The sequence below is a fragment of the Meriones unguiculatus genome, chromosome 1 (genome assembly GCF_030254825.1).
Source record: "Meriones unguiculatus strain TT.TT164.6M chromosome 1, Bangor_MerUng_6.1, whole genome shotgun sequence".
Classification (NCBI taxonomy): domain Eukaryota; kingdom Metazoa; phylum Chordata; class Mammalia; order Rodentia; family Muridae; genus Meriones; species Meriones unguiculatus.
In genome coordinates this window covers 61748719-61765885 of record NC_083349.1, presented here as the reverse complement: position 1 = coordinate 61765885, position 17167 = coordinate 61748719, and the positions used below count along the sequence as shown (strand labels likewise).

The 17167-nt window shown below is 51.4% G+C and overlaps 1 protein-coding gene across 3 annotated transcripts in view; it reads left to right on the top strand.

Moving 5' to 3' along the window:
* Sh3pxd2a (SH3 and PX domains 2A) overlaps positions 1-17167 on the top strand; it is a 204687-nt gene that overhangs the window by 84488 nt on the left and 103032 nt on the right. For all 3 annotated transcript variants that reach the window (XM_021640215.2, XM_021640216.2, XM_021640217.2), the window contains exon 4: positions 8283-8359. In XM_021640215.2, coding sequence (XP_021495890.1) covers positions 8283-8359 — 77 coding nt within the window. The remainder of the gene's footprint in view (positions 1-8282; positions 8360-17167) is intronic.

Below are 17167 nucleotides of genomic sequence, written 5' to 3'. Positions count from 1 at the left end.
CTTCTAACCCTGCCTCAAATCTAGCCACACTGGAAGCATGTGTCTGCCTCTGCATAAGGCCGGCTTTGTGCCCCTCTGATCCCTCTGTCCCCTGCTGCTCCCATTTCCTTTGAAAGGTGCAGAAAGCCCCCTTGTCCTGAGTGTTTTTCTGCAAAAGGGCTCCTACTGAAAGCCTGCACACACAGCCAAGGCTCTGACCTTCACCTTTGCCCCCGACTTACTCTGACAAAGAGTTCTTCTCTTCCCTCCTCTAAGTTTTTTTGGAGAAAGCAACTGAGGCTAGCAAAGAACTGAATGAAAATAGAAAGTAGTGTATACAAAATGATGGCCCCCAAATATCTGGGGACATGAATGTCGGCTAAGCAGCAGGCAGCCACAAACCACGCAGGCGTGGTGGCGAGAGTGGGTTACTCAGTCAGTTCACTGCTGGCGGGTACTTCCAGCATGTGAATGGGGCCTGGCAAATCCACTTCTCTATCAAGTGTTCTAGAACATCCTCCTTGCCCGTTGCCCCCACACCCATTAGCCATGTGACCAGGCACATACAGCAAAGTTTAAGTCCCACCCCTGGGCCCAGATCTGGCAGGCATCCGATCAGCGGTGTGACTCGGGGACATCCAGAAGCTATCTCTGGATAGCTTCAACTTTGGTCATGAGAATTTTAGATGCCGGGGTTTGCAGAGAGCAGAAACCATGGCTTATTTCATCTTGTGATGTGAGTGGGAATCTGGGCCATCAGCCAGGGCCAGATGAGTTCTATGGCTCTCTGAAGCAATGTCATCTCTTATTGCTGGCTGAGGACTGGGATAGGATTTTGACAGAGCAAGGATGGCCAAGTCGGAAACGCTGGGTGGGGTAACCTGTAACTGTTGCAGCCTGGCCTCTCGCTGGTTTTGTGAGGTAGGGCAAGTCATGGACTTCTGTGAGCCCAACTTGGACCTAAGGAAATGAGGGCTTGCATAGGATGGCTTCAGCGGCCTCTCAGTTTTTACCCGCGATCCATGCGGTTCCTGCTGACAATGGCAGGACCCAAACTGAGCTCATGTAATGTCAGCCGGCCTGACCTCAGGCTTTAGATGTGAGAAAGAAGAACTTAGAATGTACTTTGTCATCTTAGGTAAAAAATTGCGATTCTGTGGGCATGGTGTTGCATGCTTGTAATCCCAGAACTCAGGAGACCAAGGCAGGAAAATAGAGGGGTTTGAGGCCAGCTTGGAGCAAGAACCCTGTGTCAAAAAAAAAAAAATGGTTTAATACATTGAGACAATACCTCAGTATTACGTGCCTTTTTAGCATGTGTGTGAGGCCCTGAGTTCAGCCTGCATACAGTAAATAAATAAATAATAAATAAATAGGTGGCCCTTGGTCTTGAAGGTCCAGGAATTCTGAAATACATTTCAGAAACACTTGCTGTGTGGCCCCTGTCATCAGGCTGTTCCCCATTCTTCTTACACGTTCATGACCCACACCCTGGGCTGTTACCCCAGCGTCCCCTTCCTCAGGACAAATGCACCCCACTCTGTAGCCACCTTCAACTTACTTCAGCTTCTCAGATGGGCCCAGCCACTCTCATCACTGGACTTCCGATGGGGTTCCTGACTCTACCCAGAACATTCTTCCTATTGTCCCTGGCTCCCTCCCGTTTGACCCACTGTGGCACAACGCTGTCATCTGAATGTAGGCGCTGTGTCTGTTGGGCACATTCACATCCCAGCCTCCAGTGCAGTGGCTGGCCGAGCAGACACACAGCTCTGGGTTCACGAAAGGAACAGATGTGACAAAAGAGCTAAAAGCACAGGCATCCTCAGTGTGGAGGTAGGTGGGCAGGCTTCCAATCCCAGCTCTGCCCTTACTAGGGAGTGACCTGCAGTAGGCCACTCAGCTTTGGAGCTTCAGTTTACCCATCTGTAAAATGGAAGTAACTTCAGTACCTTCCTTCTAAAATATAGGTCACTGTGCCGCTCAGATAACATCAACAGAACATACGGCACACAGCACTTCGTCCAGACCACCTGTCTGGCTTGCCTTCTCCTTGTCGTCACATCCTTGCAGAAGTGGTGAATTCTGTGTGTGCGGAGGTGGCTGAACAGGGTTGACTGTGTGGGCTCGGTATTGCCGGCTGTGCTCGACCTCAGGGAAGCAGGCTTTGAGGTGATTGCCCTCTCTCAGGAGAGCCCAGCAAACTCCTCTCTGGCTGGCCGGGCCTAGCTGTGGTCCTGAGGTTTCCTTTCGTAAGGGAATTCAGGCACCCTCCCCATTGCCCAGAGGATCAGAAGGGAACAAAGGCCCTTCAAGTCTCTGCTGAGCAAGGATTGCCCTCCCCTGCCCCAGAAGGCTGGGCCTGTCTGCTGTGGCCCTCAGAGTCCTGGCACCCTGGGGCCTGGCCCAGTTACCCCACACACTTTAGCATGCCACAGAGAGAGGCAGCCAGGATGCTTTGGCCAGTATCCCTCCACCCCCATGCCGAGGACAGCTCCCCACCGGGGCGGAGTTGAGGCAGCCAGGCTGAATGGGGCCCTTTATCCCCAGCTCCCCCTGGGAGGCCGAGCCACTGCCCACCACACCCAAGTCCAGGAGGAGTTGAGCAGGGACACTTGGCCTCAGTAGCAGCCTCTCTATTAACCAGGCTCTCTGGCCCCACTATGTCTGGGTCCTGGAAGATGAGTCCAGCCCTTGCCTCAGAGATGGCAGCCCCAGTGTGCCAGGAGAGAGAGTGCGTGTGTGCGTACACGTGTGTGTAGAAATGAGAGAGACGCCCAGAGCAAGACTGTATGGACACACGCTCACCAGCGCATTGATTGCACTCAGCACAAGTCAGCGGCGGGCTGTGCTGGGCCCTGAGGACATCTGCTGGCATTGTTCTGCAGTCAGTTCTGCAGCAGTACTGTGAAGAGAGGGAATCCGAGCACTAGCAGGAGCGGTGCACTCTGGGAACAAACTGACTCCTGGTAGTTGTGCTCTGACCCACACAACACGCACAGGCACAGGCACTCACAGAGAGTGAATCAGTGTAGAGAATTTGAAATAAAATAGCATTATCCTGAAGCTGGGCATGGTGGCATAGACTCGTAATCCAGCCCTTGTTAAGGCTAAGGCAGAAGGATTACCACCAGTTTCAAGCCAGCCTAGGCGACATAATTAATTCTAGCCGGGGCTACAGAGTGAGACCCTGTCATAGCAACAGCAGCCACCACTATTCTGACTGCTAGGGAGTGCAAACAGACAGAAGTGTGTTCAGTGGTACACATCCAGCTGTTGGAGAGGCTGAGATGGGAAGATATTTGAGCCCAGAGAGTTGAGGACAGACTGGCTCAAAGTAAATCAATAAGTAAATGAATGAATGAAGGAGAAGAGGGATGAAGAGAAGAAGACGTGCTCAAAGGTTGGCTCTGTAGGACTCGTGTGGACAATGTCGTCTTCCCCTAGTAGGAGAGGACCGTGCCTGGACACTGCTTCTAATCCCTTCCAGACTCATGACTGGGTGGATGAGATAGTTCACATTTGGGAACCCTGCTATGTACAGGAGCACAGTGGTGTCGCCGCTTTGCTGGGTGGCCTAGGTTCTAAAACATTTTGTCCCCTTAAGCCTGGCTCTGGGAGCTAAAAAGTCCTCCCCTACTCCCCAAGATGCCACAACCCTTCCTTGAGCTATGTGGACTGTGGCAACAGCAAAGTTAAGAGTTTGGTTTGTTTTGAAACAGGGCCTCACTCTGTAGCCTGGCCTGGCCTGGAACTCATGGCCATCCACCACCTCAGGTGTCCAGTGCTGAACCATCAGACCCAGCTAAGGGCTGTCATTTCATCCAGGGTGTGCTTTTGCAAGTGTTTCCCTGGGGTAGGAGCCAGGCAGGGGGACAAAGTCCTCCCCTGGCATGTGCAAAGCCCTGCGTTGATCTCAGCGATACGCAGCTTGGGTGTGGTGACACCTACCTTGATGCCAGCATCTGTTAGGTTCTCTCCTGTAATCTCCTCTAGAGGGTTCGCCGTGGCCCTAGGACCTGTGGGCACAGCCCTCATTTGGAAAGGGTCTCTGCTGTGTGAGTAAGTGAAAGATCTCAAGAGACCAGGACAGGTGAGGTGGCCCAGTGGGTAAGCGTGTTTGCTGCTAGCCTGATGACCTGAGTTTGATCCCTGGGACCCATGGGGTCTGATTTCTGATTGTTATCCCCTGACTTCTCCTGACCTCTGCATGTGGGCATATACAATGTCAGACTCATGTTCATGCATGCACATACCCCTACATAGAGATCTACACCCACATAATTAAAAAGTTTTTTTTTTTTCCTTCACTTGAGACAGGGTTTCTTGGTGTATCCTTGGCTGTCCTGGAATTCACTTGGCTGTCCTGAACTGGCTTTGTAGACCAGGCTGCCCTCAAACTCACAGCAATCCATCTGCCTCTGCCTCCTGAGTGCTGGGATTAAAGGTGTGCACTGCCACGCCCAGCAGTTTAAAAATTTTTTAAATCTTAAAATAAATTAACAAAGGTACTTCTTAAAGGCTGTTGCAAGGTTTGATCACCTAGCTCCGAAAAACCCTTAGCTACTGATACTGTTCATCACCCGTACCTTTTTACCACTTTTGGGTTCCCAACCCCACGGGGGATTCCTCTCAAGAGTTTGTAGAACTTGGGTTCTGATGGAATGCAGAGGTCCCAGCAAGGAGGCACGTGCTGTAGTCACATAGCTGCCTGTGAGTTAGGCACAACCGGAACCCAGAACTCTTGCTTGAGGCCTCACATCCTCAGCCTTCCACCCAATTCACAGATACTGTTGGTTGCTCAGTTTCTCCAGCCTGCTTACTGCCTTCCAGGAACAAGTCAAGTCCTGTTGAGTTGGGTCTATTTCAGGTCACAGTGTAATCTGCCCTGTGGTGCTGATCGTATTTCTGGGGCAGCTTCTCAAGGCTTTGAAGAGTTGCAGCAGCCAAGCCTGCCGTAAAGGGGCTGCAGGCCGTTTACAAGAAGCCTTTAATGCCCTGTGGTCACGGCTTCCTTAATGGGGATTTCCCTCCCCCTGCTTTTCCTCTTTCCCTTTAATATGGTCCCTGGTTTGGCTTTCCCAGTGCGGTTTGGATTCCTCACGGAAAAGTCAAAACCGTAGAATGTCTTCCAGGCCTCCCCTCCCTCATCCCTGTGGGCTGACTAGGCCCAAGTACAGAACAGAAGTGCTGCTCAAGAAAGCCACCCTTCCAGGGTTCAGAGAGGCCAATCTCGGGTTGCCCTGCACAGGAACAGCCGACTCCTGAGCCTTGTGAAGGGCCTAGGGGCCTCACCCATAGTGTGGAGGCCTTCCTTCCACCAGCCAGGAGAGCTTCGATCATGTGGAGCCTCCCCCTCCCCTCCCCCTTCTCCAAGCCTCTGCACTTCCTGGAGGCCTGAAGTGCATCTCCTTTGTCTTCCACTAGTCCCCACTACAGCCCTGTAAGACAAGGAGAGGTATACAGTTGGCTTTGGGATGGAGGCTAGAAGAGGAACCCAGGTCACCTCCACATCTTCCTCCCCTCCCCCGTCATCTCACAGGATGAGAAAGGGTAGGGGTGCCACCACTGGAGGGTAAGGTCTCTCTCTAGGCTGCCCTTCATTTCCTCCATTCTTCACATGGTCCGTCGGGGTCCCGCTGGGCACCTCTAGACTTCTGGCTGGCTTGGGTGGGAAGCCAGAGCTCTAGCCCAGGGACACCCATCATTTTATCAGTCCTGAGAGTGGGCTCCCTGTACCAAACCTCAGCTTAATGATGAAGGCCACTTTACACAGCATCCCCCACAGCCACACACTTATGCACCTGTGACATAGCAATAAAGTGACAGGCAACCAGAGAAGATTAGAGACCAAGAGGCAGGAGCACCAAGGACATTTTTCCCCATGAGGAACGGTGTCACTGGTATCTTAACCTTTTGTCTTCTTTTTTTTGTTTGGATTTTTTGATCCAGTGTTTCTCTGTGTAGCCTTGGCTGTCCTGAACTGGCTTTGTAGACCAGGCTGGCCTTGAACTCACAGCGATCCACCTGCCTCTACCTCCTGAGTGCTGGGATTATAGGAGTCCGCCACCACACCGGCTATGTTTTTGCTTCTTTGCAAGGGAATCCCATGGTGGAGATCTTGCTGGTGGACAGACACTTGACTCAATAGAACATGGAAGAAGGGCACTCGGGGCAGATGCTCAGGTGGGGATGGGGGTGTGTGTGCCAGCAGGTGCTTACTGGAGTGCGCGCTGTATGACGGGCTATGCTGGGTGGATTACGGGGCAGACTGGGGAATGCGCTGTAGACCACGCACTGAAAGATGAGAGATGTACGGACGGGAAGGAGGTGATCCTGTCTCACTATGCAGGGCTGGTGACTTCTGCTGTGGTGACAGGGAAGCCAGAGGCCACTGCAGCCTCTTCTTGAAGGACCCAAGGTTCCCTACAGTCCTTTCTGCTCCGCTTTATGGCACAGCTGGGCTCACCTGAAGGAAGCCCCTTAGCCAGAAGTGGCAGAATGAGTACCCTTGGGCACAGCTTTTGGTGATAAAGGGGAGCTAGTGGCTCATCACCCCAGCTACCCAAGTCTCCAGCTTCAGAGGGAGACCCTGAGGAGAACTATGAATCACCTTCTGCGGTGGCCCCACAGGGCCAGGCCCCAGCTGCCCACCGAGAGCCCCTGCCTGGCACCTCCTCCTCCCAGCTTTGCCTTCTTCTCTCCCAGGGATGTTTACTGTGCTTTCTCGTAGGTGACTTACACTAAAACTCTTGTTTCTGAGGCTGCTGTGGGTTGAACAGCCTGAACTAAGGCCTCAACTAATCTTTCACTTGGACCGTGACAGAAACACGACTGAAAGGTCCAGAGATAGCCTTGGACTCAGAAACAGCCACATCTGCTACTGAAGCGGCGGAGGAATCTGCCTCTCACCAGCAGTCTCTTGACTGTGTCACTCAACAGGCCTTTATTGAGCTCATGCCGTGCCAGGCATTTTTTTCTTCTCAAAATAATAAAGTTGGCCACTGGGGATGCCAGGCTTTCTTCTCGCCCAATGTGCGCTGTGGGAAAGAGAAGGCTCAGGGCTGAACCTCGTTGGCTCAGATTGGGTCCTGCCCATGACTGAGCCAATCACTGTGTCTCTGTTTGACTAGGCTGTGCCATGTTTTTGACTAGGCCCTGCCTGCTGCCAGGGGATGTGGTTAGCCTTATTGGCAAGGATCTAACATGGAGGAGGTCTTCCTCAAAGGACAGTGGGGCAGATGGGACAGCAGATAGGTCTATCAGCTTCAGGTGGGCCCTTCAGTCACCTGCTGGCTCCGTGGGCCCCTTAGTGTGTCGTCTGTGCTGTAACACACAGCAGCATGAGCAGGTGCAGATATTCTAGAAGGAGGAAGATAATTTCCAGCTATGAAATCCTCAAGCAAGGCCTTCTGAAGAGGGGATGGCCATTGGCTCCGGACACTGACCCCCACTGGGCCCAGAGGCCTCAGTGTATAAGGCCTCGAGCATCAGACTAATGAGTTCTAAGTTTGACAGGCTGGACTGAGGAAGCAACTCAGTAGCAGAGCATTTACAGTGTATGTGAGGGGCTCAGTCTCCAGCTTGGGGATTCTGGGATAGAACCATCTGTATTTATGAGACTGGAAAAGAACCATCTATTACTCTACTCATGATTGAATGTGACCAAGTGTTGATGTGTTTGTGATGACTGAACACACTGACTTGTTCTTCATGACTTCGAGAGACCTGAGGGCCCAGGACTTCCTGTAGGCCTTGCCCATACCTATTGGGGGATGGCCCAACCCAAATGGCTGCAGGCTTTGTGTTCAGAGAGGCCAGGGGACAGTCTGACTGGAACATCCATAGTCTCTAGGTGTTTGCCTCATCCTGGAAATAGCCACCACCTAAGCTAAGAATAGGAATCCTGAGCCTGGCTAGCAGAAAGGAATGCTGATCTCTTAAGGAGGGGCCGGAAGACAAAACATAGCATATGGGTTGGGCCTCTTCTCATATTTACTTGTGAGGTCACTACAAAGCCACACCCTAGCATTGGGCATTGATCCTGCCACAGACCCAGACAAGGTGAGCTGATTGGGTTGTTCATACAGGCCCAAGATGGCAGCCTCCAGAGAGAGGCCTTGGGCCCTCAGCCTTGGGCGCCTCCTGCCCCCAGGGAGAGGTAACAGCTTCTCCCTTGCTTTGTTGGTAGTGGGCTGATGTGGTACACACAGGGACCAGTTGAAAATCCAAGGGGTGAGGGAACAGGAGTATCTCAATGGCAGCTTCAGCCAGAATTGCTGCTCACCAGGCTCTCTTTCCAGGCAAGATCCTCTTCCGGAGAAGCCACATCCGGGACGTGGCTGTGAAGAGACTGAAGCCCATTGACGAGTACTGCAGGGTAAGGCTGGGGCTGGGCTGAGGGAGGAGGCCTCTTCCACTTACAAAGGAAGATGTCTGTACAAAACCCACCTGGGACCTGGTGTTTCCTGGCTGGGGTGGGAGGTGCAGAGTGACTTCACTCTGGGGCTGGGGCTAGAGCATCGTCTGGGGCAGAGGGCGAGGGCTCACAGCCAAGGCTCTGCCCCTTTCAGAATGCATCCATGTTTATAAAGTCTTGGTTAAACCATTTCTACCAGCCTAGGAGCCGAGTGCTGAAGGGATGTGGGTAGGAGGAGTGTTTTGTTGTTGTTGTTTGTTTTTAATTTTGAGTGTGGCTTGACTCAGTTCTGAGCCCAGTGGCATCTGGAATACACATTTGCTTATTCACATATGTTTTAATAGATGCCAGTGTACGCTCTGGTTGTTCTCTCTCTGTGAGTGTGTGTGTGTGTGTGTGTGTGTGTGTTGTATATACACAACACCAAAATAACCGATGTCAAAGAGCAGACAGGAACAGCAGTATGTTATAAACCAGAGCCTGTTTGTCTTTGTGCTTGTGTTTTCGTTTTGTTTTGTTTGGGGGGCGTGGTGCTATCTGAACCCAGGGCCTCACTATCCTGTCTTTTATACTGATTATAGTGCAGAGCCCCCTGGAAGACGCTCATTAGTGCTGTTGGTATACGGGCATCCAGACTGTTTGGGCTCAGAGCCCTGTCTAGCTCTATGCGCCTACTCCACATTCTCAGCTTGTTTCCAGGCTGTTCTAGGAAAGTGGGCGGTTCCCACATCGTGGGGGCAGAGGAAGTTGATGTGCGTTTGGTACCAGTGTAAGTGCGGCTCAGAGGAGCATTCAGTGGGTGCCGTTTGCGATTACTGCAGAGCACAGGCAGCTGTGCTGAATAAATAAGTGAACGTTTTAAATGTGTTTAGAAAGTGCTAGAGAGATGGGTCAGCAGGTAAGAGTGCCTATTGCTCGTGCAGAGGACCTGGGTTTAGTTCCCAGCACTCACATGGCAGCTCACAACTTTCTGTGCCTCCAGTCCAGCGCCCTCTTCTGGTCTCCAGACACACATGCAGACAAAACACCCAAACACATACTATAAACAACCCCCCTTTTTTTAAGTATTAAAATCAAGTAAAAGACTGGGGTTGTCTCCATGGTAGAACACTTGCCTACTAAGTTCAGTACCTTGTACTGAAAAAAAATAACTAATAAGAATAGACAGAAAGCATTAAAAATTTACTGTTATTTATGATACCACTGACTTCAATAGAAATAGAATTTCTAGTTACGCTGGGCATAGTGGCACATGCTTGTAATCCTAGTGGGCAGGAGGGGATGAGTCTAGGACCAGCCTGGAATACATAGAAAATCATGTCTCAAAAAAGCAATGGTTAAAGCTACAGTGTAATGGTAGAGTGTGCCCGAGCCCTGGGTTTGACCCCACAGCCTCTGAAAAGGAAAGCAAACCTACAGCTCACCAGTACCCACTGTGGAAGGTGACTCAAGGGAAGGAGCTAGCAAGTAAAGGCACATGCCAGCAAGCCTGAAGACGTGAGTTCAGCACCCTGCGGTAGAAGGGGAGAGCCAACTTCTGCATGCTGTCCTCTGACGGCACATGTACAGCACAAAGGAGGGAGGGAAGGAAGAGACAGAAATGTTGAAAGTGAACATTTTGGATTTATTTTTATCTTATGTGTATGAGGGTTTTGCCTGAATGTATGTCAGCAGCGCCCATGGAGGCCAGAAGAGGCTGTTGGGTCCTGGGATAGGTGTTTGTGAGCCCATGTGTGGGTGCTGGGAATTGAGCCTGGGTCCTCTGTAAAAGCAGCCAGTGCTCCTAACTGCTGAGCCGTCTGTCCAGCCATAGATATATGTAAGTGTGTGTGTGTGTGTGTGTGTGTGTGTTTTAAGAATTCCAAGGGGGAAGTGGGAGGATGACTCACTGGCTAGGGATGTTTGCTGTGCAAGAGTGAGGGCTTAAGTTGAAATCCCCAGCATTGATGAACAAAGCCAGATGTGGCCTCATGCACCTGTAACCCCACGCTGGGCAGAGCAGACACAGGAAGATCCGTGAGGCCGGATTCTATGAGAAAGTCTGACTCAAAGGAGCAAAGCAAAGAATGTTAGACTAGGACACACAGCTTGATGTCTTTCCCTCGCCTCTGCACATGGGAGTGTGTGTGTGTGTGTGTGTGTGTGTGTGTGCACTCCCAAGGAGGCTATGATCCTATAATCCTAAGGATCAGGAGGTTGAGGTAGGAAGATGGAAAAGGCCACCTGGGCTGGCTCAAAGTGAAGAATCCTAAGGAGGGAAGAATAGCAGGTCGTTTCATCAACGCACACTACAATGAGAAGAGCTGGAGTCTGGTCCAGCAGGCTTGAGTTGTGTGACCGCAAACAAACGGCAATGAAAGCCACAGCCCCCCAGGAGCTGAGTGGGAATGCACATCACTGTTAAGTGACTTCGGAAATGCTGTCCCTGTACTGAGCTCTTACTGGTAAGGTCCCTTTCTGTGGTGGTTCGAATGGTAATACCCCCTCCCCCACAGGCTCGTATAGTTGAATACTTTGTCCCCAGTTGGTGGAACTGTTTGGGAAGTATTAGGAAGTGTGACCTTGTTGGAGGAGTGTGTCATTGGGGGTGAGTTTTAAGGTTTCAAAAAGCCCATGCCGTTCTCAGTTCGCTTTCTTTCTCAGCCTCATGGTTGTTTTCTCGAGATACGGGCTCTCAGGCACTACGGCAGCACCATGTCTGCCCGCCTGCTTCCGTGCTCCCAGCTATGGTGGTCACGGGTTAATCCTCTGGAACCATGAACCGCAAATTAAATGCTTTCTGGTATAACTTGCCTTGGTCATCATGTGCTGTCATAGCAATTTCAAAGTAACCAAGATACTTTTTGTTTCAAGACTTTATAATTCCAATATTTTATAATGAATCATGCTTGGCAACACAGATGTTTAAGTCAGGCCTGGCACAGTGGCACATGCCTACAACCCAAGCACTTAGGAGGCAGAGGCAGGCGGACCGGGAGTTTAAGGCCAGCCTCAGTTGACTATGCTAAGCTGCCTGAGACCCTCTCTACAGGTTAGTAAAGAACCGATCCTGCAAATTTTAAATGAGAATTGAGTTCTTAACTGCCATTCCTTACCCTCCAGGAAGACAAGTGGTCCTTCTCCTCCCAATGAAACCCAGGTTTGAATTCTGTCCAGATTGGCCTGGGTCACATGTTCTGCCTTATTGTAAATGATGAATGAATGCCCTGAGCTAGAGATCTCTCTTCTTCAGATCAATATCCTTTTTTCCTCATTAAAGTACATTCACTATTTCTGAACCAATGGCTGCAGCCAAGCTTTTTACTGCTTTAAGAAGTTAAATAAATGAGCAAAGTTAGTGGAGACCGCAGAGGCGAGAGGAAGCCTTCCAGCTGTAGCTTATGGCTCTGGTCATCCTGACCCTGAGCTACCAAGCCTGTGGCATCCTGATTGTGGGCCAGCTGGAGGAGGAAGCCACAGCATCTTACCTCCTGGGAATCAGGTTTTGAACAGGAGAGCTACAGTTGTGGGACCTGTAAGAGGGGGCCTTCTGACCTTATTTGCATGGATAGGAGCATCCCAGAGTCGGGGCTGTTGGCTAGATCAGGGCTTCACCATCTGAATGTCATCTCCTAAGGAAGACTTTATGGATGTGTCAGAGCAGGCCCATGCAGGCTGGCCTTTAATCCTTCTGAGTTAGAAAAGGAGGTCTGCCTCTCTTGGTACACGCCTTTAGCCCCAGCGCTCAGGAGGCAGAGGCAGGTGGATCTCTGATTCTGAGGCCAACCTGTCTACCGAGTGAGTTCCAGGACAGCTAGAGCTACACAGAGAAACTCTGTCTTAAAAAAGCAAAGCAAAACAAACAAACAAACAAACAACAATCCACAAATAAAACAACAAAAGCAAGCAAGCAAGCAAGCAAGCAAGCTGAGGGCTAGGCTGCAGTTGCCCAGGAGACCCAGTGACCCTTCCAAGGTCAGTGAGGCATACCCCGAGGCCGTGCTCACTGCTGAGAGGTGCTCTCCACCACTCTGCCGTCAGATGGTAGGATCTGTGACCAGCCAGGGTCACTGCCCACCACCACCACCCTCACAGACAGTACTGCGAGATTTCATTCCATGGCTCCCCTTGTCTGCCCCTGCCCGTCTGTTCATTTGCTGTTTGATTCAGACTCTCACTGTGTAATCAGCCTCAATTGCACAGGCAACTGCTGTCTCAATGTTGTATGACACTCTCCTTTGGGAGGTGAGAACAAGTGTCTGTTCACCCCAGATAGGGACAAAGTATGGATGTTCCCAAAGTCCAACTTGGCGAACCAATGAGTTTTAGTGAGGTTACCTACAGGAATATGGGAGAGGGAGCGCACAGGATCAGAAATGACATAAGACAGCCACCCCAGCAAAACCCATCCCAACATGGTGACCGCTCACACAATCTGGAAGCTTAAGTAATTGAAGAACATCTTTTCCAGACAGCTCAGTTGATGGAGCCTCTCCCAGGCAGCTTGGCTGGTCGACGGTCCTTCCAGGCAGCTTTGGGGTCTGAGAGCCTCTCAGCAGTCCCTACAGCTTATGCATACTTGCGGGAGGAAGGCGCCTAGTGGTTCTGATCGGTTTCAGGGACTTCCTACAGCCTTTAGTTCTGTGCTTAAAGCTCCGCACAGGGTGGAATGTTTCACCTCCACTTGGAAAACATCCTGTTAGGTTCACCCCCTTTCTAACGTCTTAGCTAGCTTCGCTCCAGGGTGGAAGGTGTTAAGTCAAGAGGATTCTGCTGCATAACGCTCAGCCTTCTGAGTTGCCAGGATGATAGCTATGGCCTACCATACTCATCCTGAGCCATTGCTATTCCCCACGGCTGAATGGAAGTGTCTCTCTCTCTCTCTCTCTTCCTCCTTTCTTCCCTTCCCCCACCCTGTTCAATATGACCCATCTGCCCTGGCACTGGGTTCTAAGGAAACAATCTAGGAGTGAAGCAAGAACCAGAACCCCTGGATCAGGTTAGGACAGAAAAAGTGTGCACTGGTGGTTCATCAGAGCAGAGCAGCGTCATTCCCCAGCCTAGGAACCCTACACCCCTGGCTTTTCTTCATTCTCAGTGGCTTCACCAACCAGTCACCAAAAGGCAAAGGTGGAGGGGCAGGAGTCACTCAGCAGATAGCCGCAGGAACTGAGCAGCTCAGAGGCTGAACTGTCCCCATTTCCCTCCCCTCTACACACTCCCACTCATTCCCTCCTGCCTGAATACAAGGGTGTGAGGGCAGACTCCTTAACCCTTGACCAGTGCCTGAAGCCAACCCTATGACCTCTCCTGGGTATGGAAAGGCTGCCAGAGCCATAGGTCAGACAGATATCTCCCTAATGACAATGTACTGGCCCTGGAGCTTAAGGACCTTCGGGACACCTCGTAGATTCTAGTGAGGAATGCTGGAAGCAGAGAGCCTGGATCCTGGCTACTGACACAGAATGATGCTACCGACTGGCTAGGTGGCCCTAGCTGCTCGAGCCCCCGCTTTCCTCAGACCACTTAACCTACCCAGACTTTAGTTTCTTCTGTGGAATTAGAATCATGGTCACAGCCTTTCTTTCTGAGTTGATAGTGCACATGAGCCACACTCCTCGGATGTTCTGATTGACAGCAAGCTGGCCTCAGCAACATTCCTGCGGAATGTCTTGGGGGCTTTGCTATGCTAACAAGCATGGCGATGGTCCAGGCCAGGAAGGCAGGGCCTTTAAGGTGCCATCTTGTATGTACTCATGGAAGTCATTTTAATCTGGGATTCCAGAACTAGGCTCCCCCCACCCCCCGCACCCCATCCCACCCCTGGAAGAACTGATAACCAAAGATGACGTGAGCTGCCCAGGCTCACACACAAATGCACAGCTGCATTTGTCAAGGGCTCCTGACACATCTGGAGTTCTTGCTGGTGCGTCATTGCTTTGACCTAAAGAACGGTAGTGATGTAACAGCTACGATGTACCCAGAGTTTGCTCAGTGCCAGCCTAGCCAGCCTCTGTGCTGGGCTCCTCGGATTCATGACCACTTAACGGTGACAGTTCTACTGTCAAATCCAGCGTGTTGAGCTCGGAGAGGGCAGGTAAAGCATTCTTCATCTCACGGCAGGGGCAGGACTCACACCCAGGGCTGCCCGGCTTCACTTCATACATGACAGGCACCATGAATGTCCTTCGGCAGAACCCAAGACCTGAGCTGGGACCCTGGCCCCCACCCTACCTTGCTCAGTGTGGCCAGGCTTGGGTTCCTGCTCCCTAGTGCCAGCACTGGTATGGCCTGGGGACAGGCCATTCAGCACCAGCCACTTTTGTTAAGTGGTTTTGGCCAGAACTAGGCTGTTCCAGACCTGGGAGCCTCTGTTGTCAGCCAGCAATCAGGATGAGCCCGTGACAAGCTCCCTGCAGGCTCCCTGGGAAGTCAAGATGTCACTGTCATTCCACCGAAAGACTTCTTTGTCTGTGGCCCACGCGTCCTCTGCCCCGAGCACCACTCACTCTCTTTGGCATGAAGAGCCCTCTGTTTTAGGGGTGGAGGCGTCCAGTAGGGTCCAGGACCCTCCCGGCCAGCTGACTCTTGCTTTCCACTGCATCACCTTTCTGAGGTCATCCTGACAGGGACTGAACACAGGCCCAACCTGGTGATGGCTTCCCTTGGTTCTGCCTAGCTTGATCCTTAAAGCCCACCCTGGGAACCTCTGCCCGCCCCCCAGTGAGCCCTTTCTGTCCATGCCTGGCCCCTCTCCTCCTTCCTTTTTCTCTCCTGCTTTCCTCTCTGTCTGTCCCTTGCTCATATTTTTTTCCTTCCACCCTTCCTTGGGGAGAACACAGAATGTGCCCCGTATGTTAGGTGAGGACCTGGTGGCCTTTGGGGGCCGCATTCACCCACCTTTGGCATTTTGAGCACTTGGATCCTGCCACTTTCTCCTTTGACAGCTCCTTCCTCACAGCACTATAAGCTCTGTGTCCCCACTATAAGCAGAGGCAATGTGCCCCCTCAAGGGTATGTCCTGTCTTCCTCTTCCAGTGTCACACATACGCACTCTGAAAAGCCCTCCTGTTGTCAGGTGGCTGGAGAAATTGGCATTGGAGACAATGCCCAGCAGAGCTCTTGTTCATTGCTGTTCATTTGACTTCTTTGCAGCTTCCTGGTTGTTGGTGGGGAGGTTGGAGACCTTTGTAAAGCCACAGGCTCTAGGGAAAACTGGCTGGAGTTAAAGGAAGAGTTGCAAAATGTTCTCATTTGCTGAGGTCTGCTCTTGTCAGATCTTGTCCCATCTTGCCTGGGCGTGGATTTGGCATGAAGAAGTGCTTCTTGGTTGGATACCTAATGCTGGGTAATAGAGTTGGGTTGTCTGACCAGCTCAGAAAGTTAAATTGTGCTCCTCTTTGCCCCATATTGTAACTCAGTTGTGGCCACGCAAGGCCGAGGGTGCTTTCTTGGGCCTCCCTCTCTGTCTCTGAGTATCAGCTTCTAGACATCAAGCTCTGTTGTTTGCTCACTTTTCACTCATCTGCTCTTTCATTCAGATATAAACTGAATTTCTGCCCTGAGTTGCCATCAACAGAACGGACTAAAGTCCCTGTGTGCTCAAGGCTTATATTCAATGTCTTTCCAGGCCCCTCGGGTGGCCAGGGTGATGTTCACCATGGATCTTCCTCATCGTCGGGTGGGGGTGGGGCCATCCTGAGGATTCCCAGGGACCACTCAGAACTGATCACTGGACTGCAGGGGCCTGGATGGAGCCTCTGAAGTAGGGCCTGGTGTGGAGTTCAGGGACATCGTAGCTCCCCCCTTTCTCCTGGCTCCAGCCCTCTGTTTCTTTGGCCTTGACCCTCTGCCCTACTTTGACTGTCCTGTCTGATCCAAGAGTCTCTCCTTATTCCAGTATTTCTCCCATATTGAGAGAGGGGCCCTGCCTTCCTCCCCACCTCTTAGTTAGAGCCAGGCCTGGACCCCCATGTGTCCTTGGCTAGAGAGGGTGAACGCTGATCTTACTCTCGTTCTCCCTTCAGTGGGAGACTCCAACTCTGGACAACAGTCCTCTCGGTCCACTTAATCATCATAGGATTCCTTCTCTCCATCCTTCAGCCTTCCAGTACTTTTGTCTACAAGGACTTTACTCTGACAAGTCCTGTCCAACCGCTCCCAGTTTCCTTGCCCCCTGCGCTTGAACTGTTCTACCTTCATGCAGCTTCCACAGCCACCATGCATGAGCAACCCCACCTCAGAGTTTAGCTTCTGGGCCCTTCCTGCCATCTCGTTTCCATTGTTGTAGGAATGGAAACGAGATGACCACTTAAGTTCCTGTCTGACTCTGTCACAGCACATATTTGTCCTCTGTTGCGTTTCTCAATTTGTCACTAAGAACCAGCCCTGCAGTGTCTAGGAAACACAACTGTGCAGTCCAGGTACGGCTAGGGAAAGGTGAGGCTTGTAGGGTGAGCGCTCTCCTGATAGGTTAAGGGTCTGAACTGTTCTGTGGGCTGGTGAGGGTGAACCCCACCTTGTTAGGTTAAGGGCCTCAGACTTAGTTTTTGAGTAGGATGAGATTCCTTCAGGGCTTCTGAGGAATGACCAGCCCTGCCAACCTGAAACCTGAACTCAGTGCTCATTGCTTATTGCTTGGTTAACTTCTGCTTCTTTAATTGACCGTTTGTTTGCACGGCGTATAAATTACTTTCCCGTTGTTGTGAAAAAACACCATGATCAAGTCAGCTTACAGAAGGCAGGGTTATTGGCCTTACAGTTCCAGAGAGTCCACCACGGTGGTCAGCA